This window comes from Leptonychotes weddellii, chromosome 7 (assembly GCF_054177405.1).
Source record: "Leptonychotes weddellii isolate Sample4059 chromosome 7, ASM5417740v2, whole genome shotgun sequence".
NCBI classification, from domain to species: domain Eukaryota; kingdom Metazoa; phylum Chordata; class Mammalia; order Carnivora; family Phocidae; genus Leptonychotes; species Leptonychotes weddellii.
Genome location: NC_138375.1, coordinates 88562958 through 88578447, shown reverse-complemented (window position 1 = coordinate 88578447; position 15490 = coordinate 88562958). Strand labels below are relative to the sequence as shown.

At 45.5% G+C, this 15490-nt stretch overlaps 1 protein-coding gene across 1 annotated transcript; it reads right to left on the bottom strand.

Annotated features, from left to right (window-relative positions):
• Positions 1 to 3705: 3705 nt before the first annotated feature.
• On the bottom strand, positions 3706 to 14294 carry OTP (orthopedia homeobox). Its single transcript, XM_006744014.3, has 3 exons — positions 14258 to 14294; positions 12542 to 12951; positions 3706 to 6856 (listed from the first exon to the last, which is right to left on the bottom strand). Exons 1-3 carry the CDS (start codon positions 14292 to 14294, stop codon positions 6326 to 6328), a joined length of 978 nt encoding a protein of 325 aa, XP_006744077.1. The 3' UTR covers positions 3706 to 6325.
• Positions 14295 to 15490: the final 1196 nt, after the last annotated feature.

The following is a 15490-nucleotide window of genomic DNA, read 5'->3' as shown; positions in this document are numbered from 1 at the left end:
CACCCCCCCCAAAGTACTCTGAGAGCCGGTTCCCAGGTTTCTTGTTACATCAGCCCAAAGCTCATGCCACAAAAAGACAGCTCCATTGACAAACACTCCTCACACAGTAAAGAGTCTTCTCAGTGGCATGGTAGAACCACCTTGAATTCATTTCTAGAAAGAGGGTAAAGTTTAAGAGGAAAGGTGCTTTCTAGACTCTTGAAACCATGTTTAATTTTAGTGCAGCTATCATGTCCCGTCAAAAATCATCTGTCCTGTTTAAATAACAGAGATGGATTGTTAAACCTCTAAGTAAAGAAAGTGGTTTAGTTTCTTCCTTGAAAATATTTTAAGAATAAAAACAACATCTACATGTCACATATACAATGGTATTGCTGAAAGATCTGAAGACCTGACTTAAAAAATGATCTCTGCCACTTATTAGGTATGTGACCTTGGGCAAGTTATTTAGGCTCTATGAGTTTCAATTTCTTCATCTGCAAAATAAAGATTATAATATCTACTTCATAAAGGTGATATGATGATTAAAAAGAGATGGTGTGCTCTGTAAACTGAAAAACAGGGTTCAAATGTAAGGTACTAGAGGAAAAGTAATAAACACCATCTGAAATATTATTTCTGAAATACTCTGTTGGAGTACCAATGGCAGACTAAGCATGTGATAATTAATAATATAAGGACAGCAAGAAGAGAAACCAGTTCAGCCTCATTGAACCCCCTCAGAATTTTGCAATTATAAAATCTAGAAAGAACCTGTTTTACTGTCAGTATACCTATGTTCTGTGTTTTACTATTTTTACTTTTTAATTTCTTAAGTATCACATATAATCTTTTCAGTAAGGGTTTCTAGAGTTCTTAATCTGACCCTGTTTGAGTTTATCTTAAATAGATTCAATAATGACTGTGAGCAGAAGCATCTAAAGCCCTATGACATTTTGATGAAAGATATAAAGAACATATACTATATATGTCATGTGGGTTAATTATCTATTCCTGGTACTTGTGAATTTACTTCAGCTCAGAACTAAAAGGGACTGTGGCAGCATGAGCAACTGCAACAAGTCTATCTCAAATCCAACTCGGCTTTAAAGATGGAAACTTGGATATATGCAATATTTGATCATGTGACTAGAAGATGCAGTTTAATTGCACAAACAACTAATTATGCCTGCTTAAAGACTGATTACAACTTTGTCAAAATCAAGAGAGGGCTTCTTTGTAGCTCATGCCTAAAATTCTTTAAAAGCATTTTCTAGTAAGTCTTATAAATGCATGCCTTATTTTGATAGAGCACACAAGAAGAAAAGTGAAAGGCATTGTTCTGTTTCTCTGTAATGACCACATGCTAAATAGGCCATGGTTCCTGCACCAAAAGCTCTGCACTGATGAGAGCCGAGAGCCAGGCAGGGGGTGCCCCCCTTTGTTGCTGCTTTCATTTTTAAAATGAATCATAATTTCTGCATTGGATATGAGGATGGGTTTACAGCTATTAGCCATCATATTAATAATTTAGAAAATACATGCCCAATCACTTGTGCTCTTTCAATTCCCTATGAACACAGCTGCAACCCACATTAGAAGCGAGGGTGAATGGATATTTTTCAGATGAGATATTTGGGCTGAATTATTAGGGTAGCCTGTACTACAAAATTACTAATAAACATTGCTTCTGGCTCAATTTAGCCTGAACTCAGTGAGCCTAGTCAATGGTGACAAATCAAAAACTCCGAAATGCCCAATGAATGAATCTAACTAATCAAGGAACCCTGTAGGAAGTAGATGCCACGATTAATGAGCCACTAGTTTCACCATGCCATGCTGTTACTTGTTCACATAAATGCCCTCAGATGAGATTGCCTTTACTTCATGAAAAGGAGAAAAGGAAGGTTACATTCTTTCAACTGACAGGTTAACTACTGCCATTACTAGAAGACACCTCTTTGTGGGCTAAGTTTTTTCTTTATCCTAAAAATTGAAATATAAAGTCCACAACAGAAATTAAAAACATTTTCATTTTTACAAGAAGCAGTCATTGAGGACATCAAACATAAATTGCTCCAATGTTAGGATTTCGTCTGTATTCTCCATTTACATCTACCTTGATTTACCCAAGTTGCTCCACATCCTATTTTGTATTTAATACCTAACATCATCTTTAGTAGGTTGAATTCCTATACCCTATATCTTCCACCATCAGCAAAAGGTAAACTAAGTGCAACATCATTATTAGGCCATCTTGTTATGCTACATATATTTAGTACCAATCTTGAGGAAAAAAATACACAAGGATGAATATGTATATTCAAATAAAGCAATCACATAGTAACATCATGATAAACTTTGACTTTTTCTAGCCAGCATGTGGTGATGGTATTCAATGCCAAACAGGCAACTCAGCAAAAAGTACAATTCATTAGAGGCAGGACATCCAGCATGTTGTCCTTATCTACCTTGTGTTCTAATATTAGTCATCATTATTGTCTTTATTCCCTTTTGAATGTAATTATTATTATAACTTTAACAGTTTTGAGACACAATTGCTGCTGATAAAGAGTAAAAAATAATAAGAAGCATTATTTTGTTTTTAGGCTCTTTTTCCCCCCTCAAAATGCCGAAATCTTTCAGGCTTATGATTAAGGTTTTCATTCTCTCATTTTTATGACCATTTTCTAAACTGTCAACTTTAACAATTTAGACCAGGTTGCCTTCCCTTATGCTAATAGCATATATGACATTAAAATATTCAGGATTCTTAACACAGAAATCTATTGCTATAGAAACAAATACTATTCTAGAGTCAGGTCAAGTGAAAAAACTGTACACTTTCATTATAATATTGATAAATAACCACTATATTATGAAATATAAGTATATTTGAAAGCATCTATCACTTCAGTTGATTTGTAACTTCTCATCAGTGTTCTGAGTTGGGCCATTTTTTTTTCAAATGAAAGATTTCCCTTGCTTTTGAGAAATACAATTTTTAAGGATTCCATTTAGCATCCTTTATTGCATTCCTACATCATAAAGTTATGCTTTATAGCTGCATAAAAAAGCTGTAAAATTAGCATCCTTGTAAACAACCTTCCATGCTCGCTGGTAAAGCAATCTGTAATTTGTACTGATCTCTTAAATGTGACTTGAGATTACAGTAGCTACGATTTCAATTTAAAAAAAACAACAACAGCACTACGTTAAGAGAGAATATGATGAAATGTAAAAACAAGAAAACATATTTTTCATCTACAGACATTTCAGAAATGTGGTTATTATGCTAAATTCTAGAATTCTAAAATATAGAAATGTTCCATTTTTATATAAAATCCCAAATGAGCATGTTTTTATCTTCTTTAATATTTTAACCTTATATTAAAAATACCCTTTAGAAAATGTAGAATTGAAATATTCTGTGAATCCTACCCACCAATTTTACCTCTAATTCCTAAGGTAACATGAAGATATAATTTTTCTTTATCATAGAAAAATCATGCCTTTTTGTCCTTGCCTTCGAAGAGATTCAACTGTGCTCTTAGTTGAGTAACAACTACAATAGTTCCTAAAATTCACATGTAGTCCTGTGGTACAAAACTATATTCTAGGGCAAGGGTCTTTTCAGGATTTACACTCAGTGGCAACCAAATGAGAAATCTTCCCATGGGAATGGGTGCACTCTCAACGCCTATAATGACCCTTAAATTTTAAACCACAAGATCGATTTTGATTAGCCTTCCAAAGAAAGCCTGTGATATTGATTTGCCTCCAAGTTTAAAACACACCCACTACCGTCCCTCCCAGACTACCAAAGAAACAGCAATTTTCACTACTAGTTAGTGTGGGGATGTCCCCCGAGCACGTGGCTATATTCGAGCTTAGCTCGCACCAAGTAAGGACCCTGAGAAAATGAGAGTGGCCACATGAGGCAAAACCTGAGAGGCACAACCCAAAGCCAGGTCGTCCAGCGCACTCTTTTTCAGATGTGAAGTTTCCCTCCGCATGGGAGGTCCAGAGTCCCGGGTACCGGAAGCCGAGCCTAGATCCTGAGGACACAAAGGGACCCGGTAGCCTCCTTCAGAAGGCCGGGAGGCCTAGGGCCTAGGAAAGGAAATCACTACCTTCCCCCACCCCCCACCTCCCTCCACCCCGGCCCTTTCACATCCATTGTGTACCTGGGGCCAGACGGGACTTTCGGTGACGCCGGAGGGCAGAGCTCCCGGTTCCCACGCTTCCTTCTCTATAGTCCTTACGCTCCCCTACCGCCTTCCCATCACACGCACGCAGCCAGCCCAGGGTCGCCCTCCACTCCTTTGCCCGGGGGAAACCGTTCACACGAAAAGCTTATCAACTCACGGGCCCTGCGTTTAGTGCCGGCAGCTGTGCCCGCCGGCAGCTGTCCCCTGGGGCTCATCTCCCGCTCCCTACGCCCGGGCCGGCCCAAAGCCTCGCGAGGCCTCGAGCTCGCTTGAGGCCCTCACCGCCCGGCCTTCTCACTTCCGGCCTGCGCACTGAGTGATTCGAGGCCTGGCCTCCTCGACCAGACGCCGTGTGGGAGAGCGCTGCCTACGCTGGCGTGCGACCCGGAAACTGAACCCCAGCCGGCTGGAGGGCTCACAGTCCCAAACTCCGGGATCCCACGGCCCGGTTGAGCTCGAATTGAGAGCCTACAGGACGAGCTCTCTCCCTCTCCCTCATGAGACCCTCTCCTGAAATTCAGTCACAACAAAACCCATCATGCTCCATATCACATACTGAAAATGATTTTATTTTAACCATTTACATTTAACTTGATATAAACTTGTCCGGAAAAGTCAAATAATATGCTTTATATTAGCTCAAACATTTATTAAGAAAACCAAATTCCATAAATAAGCACAGACAATAAGTTAAAACATATCACAAATTGACCAGTATGTAACAAGAATGCTTTATCTACACAAAACATCCTATTTCACATGTTTGTTCATTCTTCGAAAGCGCTTCTGTTCTCTGGGTTTGGATTTGACCAGCACATGCAGAAAGAGCTGATTGTGTTTCTCTGTACAAAGTTGCAGGGTTGTAGATGTCCGAGTGCATCCATCGGCAGCTGGCAAGGGCCAGGGCGGTGGCCGAGGGGCACGAGGGACGACAGGACGACCACAAAACAACCTAGGGCACAGAGCATCGAGGAGAGAGAAAACGGAAAAGGAAGCAAACAAACCCCAGTCCTGAAGGATCCAGAAAAGAGATGTGGCTTTTACTTTTACAAAAGGAAATTTTTCTTACGTTTACTTTATTCTTCCTTATAAAGACTAATCAAAATGGGTAAGATCACCTCTTCATCATATGACTGTTTTAGTCTACTCCAGCCACCCAATCCACTGGCATGTTCCTCCTGAGAAGGCTTCCCTTCAATAACCTCACACAGTTGTGCTTAAAAAAATGAAAGATAAAATAAAAGTGTTCTTTTGCAAGCCAATAGAGGGCTGCATGGATGTGACTGGGTGAATGGTGCAAGGGTAGGGTGGTGGGAGAGGAAAGAAAACGAGGAGTTCGGAGAAAGAATACGGGGACAAATCAAATTATATCAGTTGGGCCCTCAGATGAGGCGGTTGTAGCAGATGCTTGTCCTCCTTTAAGACGAAAATCCCTAACATTGTGCTGTCCCTTGAACACGTCCGTGTGTGACCTAGGTGCACTGTGTATGTGTGTGTGCGCGAGTGTATGTAGTGTCTGAGAGTGAGCGAGAGTTGCGAGTGTGTGTGTTTCTGCCCACAAACCAGTCCATTGGTGTCTGATTTCAGATCCTGAGTCGACTCCCTGGTAAGTAAAATGGCGGGAAGGATGCTTTTTGCAGGGCGCGGGAGGAGGGGCGTGAGGTGCGGGTAAAGAAGGGACCGGAGGGGAGGCGGCTGGCGAGGGGGTCGTAGGCGTCGTGTTGAAGGTGTAGGTGAGAGTGCCGCCAGTCGGAGGGCTGGGAGGAGGGCTAGAGCACGCTACGTGCCAGCCGGGGGGCCGGGGGTAGCTGGAAAGGGCGCGGTGAGGCGCGGGAGAAGGGCGCCAGGGAAGATTAGGGGAGACAGGAAGAGGAGCTGAGCGGGAGGGGGCGAAGGGACCGGGGCGAGCGAAATCAGGCGGAGGGGAGGCCTCGCGGGATGGGGCTTGGGGTGAGCCCGAGAGAGCGAACGAGAGAGGAGAGAACAAAACGAGAAGTGGCGGAGGCCGGGAGGGGATGGGGCAGGGCGCCGGGGCAGGGGCCCGGGCAGGGAGCGGGGGCCCGGGCGCGCGCCGAAGGACCTCGGGGCGGCCCTGGGGGCGGCGCCGGGGGCGGAGCGGGCTGGGCGCGGCTGCATTAAGTGAAGCTCATGGAGACTGTGTGCTCTAGCGCCTTGCGGCGGAGGGAGGCGATGCTCGTGCCCCGCCACACGTCGCTGCTGTCCGGGGAGCTGCAGAGCTGGGGCGAACCGGAGACGTTGCTGGGGCCGGGGAGGGAGGCGGGCACCATGCCGGGGAAGGCGGGCTGGTAAAGATGCGACTGCAGCCCCGCGCCGTTGGAGCCCGCCAGGCTGTTGGACAGGCCCATGGAGTTGGGCGGCGGCCCGGCCGCCAGGCTGCACTGGGACAGCGACTGCGCCATGGCTTGCTGCCTGCCCAGAGCCGGCGGCAGCGGTAGCTGTGACACGCCCGGCATGGCGGCCGCCGCCCAGCGGGTGTCGTTGGCGTGGAAAGAGCACAGGCTGTCGCCCATGGCGGCGGCGGCTGCGGCGGCGGCTGACGGAAACTGAGGCAGGCCTGGCGTGGGCAGCAGCGTTCCCGGCGCGCGGAACACGTTGGTGGTCTTCTTGCGCTTCTTCCACTTAGCGCGCCGGTTCTGGAACCAGACCTGGAGCGGGCGGGGCGGGAGACAGAGCGCTATTAGCAAGCCCGCCGGCCCGGAGGGGCGGGGGCTGGAGCCTGAGAAACCTGCGTCAGGCACTGCCCCAGGTGGACCAAGTGCCTTCGACCCAACGCGCCCCACGGCCAGCCAGAGACCGCGGTTCTACGTCAGCTGGAGACAACTGGCGCCCCTTGCACTCAGCAAGCGCCAACTTCCGGGGTCCTGCGTGGTGGTGCCCCGGAGCTTACACTCGGGGCAAACATACCAACCGCGTGCAGTGTTCACCACGCCCCTGCACGCTGGCACATTCTGTGCACAGCTTAGATGCACAAGTCTGCAGGCAGGCATGTGTCAAAATTGGACCCACAGGTGTACAAATGAAGATAAACATGTGTACCCATGTGGCTTAATAGCGTCCTTATAACACTGATGGGGTATAGAATTTTCAGAAACGCTGGAAATTTGGAAATTGATAAAAGGCTGTGGATGACATAGCCAGTTTCAAAATCGAAAGACAAAGGAAAACCTCTAACGCCACGGATGACAGAGCGGAGAGGTTAATATAGTGATCCATGTGGGAAAGCGGGCGGCACTGAGCTACGGTGTAGTTTGGGTCGCTACCGTGACTTGTGATTCGTAGCGACTGCCACAAGTCTCCTTGCCTCATTCTCAAACCCCTCTAGGAGCACCTTTTATCTGAGCTGTGCAGATACGCTGGAACCTGCTGCCAGAACCCTGAGCCCTGGGACCTGCCAGTCTATTTTCAGGAACTTACTGAGGACCTGAGACTATAAGGCCTCCAATTCCTCAAGTCTCCCCACCCCCCCCCCGCCCCGTTTCATCCGTTTCATCTATGAACTGAAAGCAAATTTTCTGACTACAAATTAAAGGTCAAGTTTAAAGCTCACACTAGTAATGAATCAAATTTAATTTTGCGTAGACCCAATAGCCACGAATCTTTTTAAAGGAGGTGTGTTTGATAAAATATACTCCAAATAAAAATAAACCTTCTACTCGTTCTTTATTCACAGTAACCCTGAATTTCTGAACTTACCAGACAAATTTGCCTATTAATGTCATATTCACTACCATAGGGGAAGGAAAGTTTCTTCTGAAAGATGTCAAGTAAGCTGCCTGACCAAGGTAGCCTCCTGTCTCGCTATATTTGAATTTGATATTTAAAAATGATGATAATAATATGCAGCATGCCTACTTGGCAGGTTTGCACTTTAACATCTAGTCAGTTGGAGGTTTACTGTGCATAAATATAAATGATGCGAGACACAGCTCAGGTACTGATGGGAGTTTCCTCTTAGCATTTGGCAAACGCAATGTGACCATATTCATGACCAAAATGTTATTCATCTGTTAATCCAAGCTAATATTTAGTGTTTATTCTGCAAGATAAAGGATCCTGAGTATGGACGTACCTGACCTGTTGTCAGTGAGCCAGCTATTCACAGAGGCGTGTTACACCCGTGCAGGTGGAGACACTCTACGCTTAACAGTGTGAACGGCATTGCAGTCTAGAATTATTGCCCGCCTTTGGGTCGGGCCTGGCACTGCTACCCTACTCGTGCCATTGCCCACCCTATTATCTTTCTCTGGTTTCTGGCTCATTTGCCATGTTTCTGCCTACCCCAAGTTCCGGATGTATAAAGATGCCGGGTCCCTTACTTGCTAAAGCCCCTTGAGTTGGTGGCACGACGGATTAATGAGGCTGTGGGGCCCTTGATAGTAACTGGGATCAATGCCGCCAGCCACGAATTGAGCTGTTAGTGACCTCGAGTGGAGAGTAACCCGCAGGAGCCAAGGAAAGCACAGCGAGGAGACCTGCGGCCACAGGTCACTTTGCATTCCCAATCCAAGGCTGGAATGAGGGGAAGTAGACTGGGTGAAGCCCTAGACAGGGACGGTGTCTATATCCAAGTGGTCCCATCTCACATTCCACACCCGGATATATTTTGAAAGGTATCTATAAAGACTGGTTCCTAACATCCTGCGAAGTGTCAGTGAATCCTGAAATGTTTGAATGTTTGGAACGGGCAGTGGGGGAGGAGGGTGGCAGACATCTGTGGGGGAGTGGGAAGAGAAGCAGCAGAAAGAAAGAAGGGGGGGTGGGATTGCCCCATAGAATTTCAGTGGAAAACACACCTGCTAGAAAGGTTTCTGAACCTCAGGCACAGGTGGGAAAGAACAGCTGTTAAAGAACTAAATATTATAGGAATAATCGAAAAATTGTGCTCAATTATGTTTGAGGGTTAGTAGTCAAATGATGGCTACAAAATTTTTTATGTTTCATGGCTTACTGGGGTTGGGGAAAAAAATCTGCATGGGGTCTGAGCACCTCCGTTCCAAGCTATGATGCATATGTTTTTAAAATGTGAATGTTTCCACTTGAAAACTAGAGCATGACGGATTAAAATGCAGGGAAAACCTAAGGGAGATTTTGAGAATGCACAGATGACAACTCCAGAAAATATATTAACCGCAACCAAGGGCCAACTTTGTACTCAGTCTGAAATGCAGCTCTTCTTAGAAAATGCTTAATACAACAGTGAGAATCTAATGGAGGTTGGAATTTAAAAATCCACTTTCATGATATCTGCTGTTACAGTAATATAGACATACTGTAAATGTATTTTAAAATATATAGCCCGTTTAATTCCCCAACTATAAATGGCTCAGAAATAGAGAAAGGGAGAAAGAGAGAATATTACTTTTTTCCCCCCCTCGAAGCAAACGCTTTATGAAGATCTCATTGGAATCCAGCAAATGATTAATGTGAAGATTTGGGAGGAAATCTGGGGAGCTGTATTAAAGCCGAGATCTCAGGTTCATTTCGATCAGCCAGCCGTGAACTCTGGGCCGAATTCATTACACTTTAATAGTGCTGGGAGAGGAAGAAAATGCAATTTCTCATTCCATTAGAAAACTAGAAAATACTCTCAGCTTGTCCCCCTATTAAGATGTGGCAGGTGACAGGGCCATTCTGGGGGACACGGTCAATGGAATTACAGCACATTATTTTTGTTCATATAAAATATTGAAAGGCAAGCCTGACTGTGCAGAAGTTATTTCACTGATTTGGTTTTTATGTAAATAAAATATTGAAAGTTAATTAATCCGTGCTAGAGACTAATGATTATGCTTATTATATTGCATTTGATCGCATAATTTGCATGATTCTCGCATTGCTGCTTAATAAGCCATTCCAGGTTATAAATAATTCTGAAATTGGTTTCTAATAATGGCATGCTATAAAAGGAACGGTTTTATTACACTAGCCAGAAAAAGGGAGCAATATCAGACATGGAATTGGCCTCCATGTAAGTAGAGGTGCTTTAATAAATACTTAAAAGTATGGTATATACCAGATATAGATAAAAACAAGTATGTTGGATCAGTAAGTCTAGAATTAAAAAGCATCTTTAAAAACATACAATTGTAATAAATTAAATGTTTAGATCATTTTTAATCAGTGCAGTGGCCCACATACTGAAAAGAATGTGTGGCAATCTGTTAACTATAAAAAAAACTATGAAGGACTCATCATATAAGAACATAAACCAATTACTATTTAATTTGAATTTGGTCAAGGAGCAGTGGTACAGTGAATTGTGAAGTAAATACATTTTCCATAAATTATTTTTGCATTACATTACATAATGTTAATCATTCTGAAGTGTTAATTAAGAAGGTTATGTTGATCTGATTACTTTTTAAACTATGAAACATTATTTTAAAAAATATTGAAATTGCCATTCTATTAAATTGTTCCTATCAGCAGCCTCAAGCTATTATCTTTTGTTCAACATTATGCTAGAACAATTAAAGTACTTTGTCTTTTTCTTCTTGATTATTCTTTTGTGTACTTTTTGAAAATAACTTTCTATTACATAGTTTGTATTTTATTTCATTTACAACTTTTTCTATTAAAAGAATCACTGCCATTAACCTTTGGAAGAACTAATAAAGTTTAATAGACCTCATTTTCTTTTTTCATAAAGTCAGTTGTCCAATTATATTTTATTTGTGATTCTAAGTTCTATTTTAATTTAAGCTAATTACCACTATGTCTAGGTTAAGCAACAGCATTTTACTCTTTAAAACAAAAAATATTAGGTAGTATTTCTCCTGAGGGACAAAAAGCAAATTTATGAACTTTGAACCTACAAGATTTTAACAAGCCAGTATTATCGTTAACAGTAATGGAAGTATTGAAACTGTGTATTTCTGTTAAGGTTTGGACTCAACTTCAGATTTAAAAAGAGGAGGTAGGTAAAAATTTTTTAAAAGCATGAATAGTATATATCTGCACAATGCAATTAACACTCTGGGTATTTAATTTCAATGGCCCATGGTTCAAGGCTTCCAAAGTTCACTAATTAAACCACCCAGACTTATACAGAGTTAAAATGTTAATCTATATTATACCTTGATTATTTCTGTATTAATCTGACCACTTTAAGTCCCCAATGATGATATTCATTTGCTGACTATTTAGAATAGAGCATATGCTATTTTTCCAGGTTAAACTGTCTTTAAAATGTCGCACAAAGACAGAAATATTCAACCCTGTGATTATGGACACCCTTGTCTCTTACTTCTTAGATCAAATGTAAAGGAACTGAGATCTTTAAACTTAATTTGTTAAAGCACCTAGAGCTACAGTTGACACCCAGCATGACAGAGAGAAAATACCACGACCGAGACAGGAAAGGAAGGTTTTCAGAACCCTGGATAGCTCAAGAGTAACTGAGCGCCTTGGAATTTCACCTCCAGCACTTGTCCATAAAATACCTGATATATTTTTTCATTCTTTTAAAAAGCGAAAAAAAAAATCTGAGATTCGCTGGGCTTATATTTTTATTCCCCAATTTTCGGAAAAGTTATAGGTGTGATTTTATAAGTTATATATAATTTACAACTTGGAGGGTGGTTGGACGAGAACAAGGGGTCAGTAATGATTTCGTCTACTACCTGTCAATCATTCCTGCCCTAAATGTCCTTTCTTCAGATCGGATATCTACAACAGAAAGCCTTCATCTCCCCTCCCCAGTTTCCTTAGGGGAAAACCAGGGCTCACAGACTGTAAGGGATCTCTTCAGCCACCCCCAGCGCACTGGTAGACCATCAAAATTTAAAACCTTTGCAAACATGAAAGCTAGGGGTATTTTCCCTGAGAGCGGCGGGAGGGAGATATAAAGCTACACCGTGAACCCCAGGTGTGGATTTTTTGTTAAGGTGCCATTATGTCTTATTTTCCGCCTTTTCAAGTTTTCTGTATAATTGTTGCATTCCCCCATTTATCCAGACGCCTTCCACAAACTCATTAGGGGCTAATGAAATACTTGTCAATAACTCGAGCTGGAGTGGAGGTGCGCGCTCAGCTTAGCCGCCAGGGAGACGCAGAGGCTGGGAGGTGCGGAGGCCGGGAGATGCGGAGCTTCCCTTCTCAGTCAAGACGAATGAGACCACCTAACAGTCGAACAACGCCGGCTTCGCTTTTGAGGCATTTCTGTGGGAATGTGGCTATACTGGTGGGAGATGGGGGACCTGCTTGTCCATGGAACTCACAGGCAGCCGCAGCGCAAGCCCAGGATCCCGGCAAGGAAAAGACCCCACTTCTTTTGCCCAAATCCTCCCGCCCCTCCTTGTCTACTGCCCCCGCGCCCAAGCCCGGCGTACCTGCACTCGCGACTCGGTCAGCCCGATACGCAGCGCCAGCTCCTCGCGCATAAAGATGTCGGGGTAGTGAGTCTTCGCGAAGCTCCTCTCCAACTCGTTGAGCTGCGCGGGCGTGAAGCGCGTCCGGTGGCGCTTCTGCTTCTGTTGGCCCTGCTGCTGGCCGGCTTGGCTGGGGTTCGGGCCGCCTTGGGGCCCCGGCTGTTTGTCCGGGTCCTTTGCGCTCACCGCCAGCGAGGCCGGCGTAGAGCCCACTGTAGTGATGTCCTCCCCGGGCAGCAGCGTGGCTCCCTCGACTGGGTCGGAGTTGGGCGCTAGGTCCCCCGGATGGCCCCCAGGGTCGGAGCCCCCCACGCCCAGCCTACACTTCACCGCCTCCCGGTGGCCCAGAAGCTCGGCGGCATCTTTCATACCTGAGGAGGCAAGGGGATCGCGGTCACTACTTTCCTGGCGATGCCAGGAGGGACTGTCCTCACGGCGCGGTCCGCCTTCAGCCCCATCTTCGGCTCCCTCCGCGCCCACGTTCGCCCTACGGGGGAGACTCCCGGGATGCTCAGCCGGGTTCCCCAGAATTTGGACGGCCAGGTTGGAATACCATCTCCCGGCCCTTTCCCCTCTCTCCGCAGCCAGCTCGCGTAGTAACCGGCACATGCTTTCTTATCTCCCGCAGTGAACACTCCCAGTCCCGGCAAAGAAATGTGCCTCCGAGTCCCTTTCATGAACCGTACCCCTGTAAGCCGCAGGAACGCGAAAGCGTATCCTCGGACCCGGGCGGGGTGGGGCGGGGGGAGAAAAGAAAGAAAGAAAATTAAGCAATTCCTTGGTTCCGCTGCCCCACCTGCGCTTAGGCAGCTTAGCGAACTCTACCTCCGGCCCTCAGCCGATTCCCTCTCACTTTTGGAAGATGAATAATTCTCTCCAAGCCTTCCTCCCTCTGAAATCAACCCAAATCAGCTCCGCCTCTCCCTCGAATCAGAGAAAGTGTTTGGAAAATGGAGTCACATCCATCACCAAGGATTCCCAAACCGGAAACCCAGAGCCCAGCAACCCAGACCGCATTAAGGAAACTCAAGTAAACTCTATACGGAGAACAGTGAATCAAACTTTAGAGAATTCAACTTTTCTTTCCGGAGAAATAGAAGGCGCGTTCCTCTCAGACATTGGCAATGCCGAGTCCCTTGCAGGCGGGGATGCCTGTGGGGATGAATTTGGCTTTTCTCCTTTCTCAATGAACACACTTAGAAAATCCGCCTCGATTGCAGCGGCTTCTCGTTTATGCCAGATTTTTACAAGTTCAATCATACTTAAATGAGGGGTAGAGAAGGAGGTAGTGGGGAGAGAGAGAGAGGAAAAAAGAGAAGAAAAAATCCCAAATCAAAGCAAACAGGAGGGGAAAAGAGAGAAAGAAAAACACCTCCTAACAAATTATCTCAGGATAGATCGCCGTTCAAAAAAAAATTAATAATAATAAGGGAGAGGGAGGAAGGGGGAAAAAAGGAAAAACAAAAAGTAACATTTCCCTAGTCCTTTTTTGGATCTACATATTCCATAGATTTTTTTTTTTTAAAGACGATGTTAAATCAAATTAAACTTTAATACAGCACAATTACTTTTAAAGAAATTAGTCCATTTAGGGCGCATTAAGGTAAAATAAGGAACAAATTGACAATTTCCTGCCCCGGCTTCTCCTGGCTGCCCGGGCGAGAGGCGCGCACTCACCTAGCCTGGCGTCCAGGAGGTCGGCGTGAGACAGCATCGCGCACCGCTCCAGGGCGAAAGCTGTTCCCCCCCAAATTTTAGCGGCTTTAAGTTATTTAAAATAGATATAAGCTATAAGCTATACGATATAGATATATATAGATCACCTAAATGAAAGAAAATTCGGTTTGTGGTTAAAAAGGGGGCTTCTTGCATTATAATGTCCTTTAGAGAGGCGGGGAGGTGCTTAACAGTTGAATGAACCCGTGAGCAGCTCGGCGAGGGGACCAATCAGGAGGGCAGCCTGCAAATGTCAGCGCCGGGAGAGTCCCCCACTCCGCCCGCCCGCCCACGCCCGCCCGGAGGAGGCGGCGGCGGCAGCCCTGGCAGCTCCAGCCGCGAGCAGCCGCTAAAGCCGCGGAGGCCGCCTCGGCCTCGCCCCGGGCTTCGCGGCCCGGCCTCCGATGGTTCTTCCCCGCGATTTTCTCCAGTCACACCTTTCCTTTTCCTTGCCCCTCGCCCCTCCCAGGGGCAGCTCAGTCGCCGAAGACTAGGATCTTCCCGGGCCCGAGGCAGTGCAAAGGACAGAGCAGGGCTTGACCCCCGCGTGACCCGAGAGTCCCTCCCGCCCACGCGCTCTGGGCAACACTGGCCTGCTGCGGGCTCGGGCCTGCCAATACGCAGCACAACCAGGGCGCAGCGCGGCCTCTAGACTGCGCCTAGACTTCGCCGCCGCCTAGCAGGCCTGAGCCGAGGGTACAGATGCCCCGGCTGGGACCTCGCGCCTAAAGAGTACCACCCCCTCAGCAGGCCTAGAGAGGAAAAAAGGAGTCGGCTCCGCCCGCGGTGCTTCCAGGGCCCGCAGTCAGCTTCAGGGTCCCGCGTAGAGTGTCGATTCGCGCCCTCTGCACCCTTCCCGCCGGGCTCCCGATCCTCCGCCCGGCCCACGGCGCTTGCATGCTGGCCCACATCCTGCTCTTTTGGTCAAAGTTTCTAAGTTCAGCTCGGTTCCCAATTCCACTTATGGCTGTAAATAAAGTTAAATGCTCTTTATTTTCTTCTTGAATATGTTAAACTACTTGAACAATTTAAAGTGCTTTGCACAAGTGAAGCGAACCATCTCTAATGTTCTGATTTTTCAGAGCCAGCCAACAACAAAGTTTAGATTAGTAATATATTTCTAACCAGAGTAATTTTCAAGATCATTAGGCATTTATGTAATTAGTGCCAAATCTATAAGCTTTTATTACGATT

Excerpts from the sequence above, each read along its gene's own strand:
- OTP (XM_006744014.3), bottom strand. The coding sequence starts at position 14,294 with ATGCTGTCTCACGCCGACCTCCTGGACGCCAGGCTAG. Across the intron at positions 12,952-14,257 it reads CCTCCTGGACGCCAGGCTAG|GTATGAAAGATGCCGCCGAG; the intron begins GTGAGTGCGCGC and ends TTGCCTCCTCAG. Across the intron at positions 6,857-12,541 it reads TGACCGAGTCGCGAGTGCAG|GTCTGGTTCCAGAACCGGCG; the intron begins GTACGCCGGGCT and ends CGCCCGCTCCAG.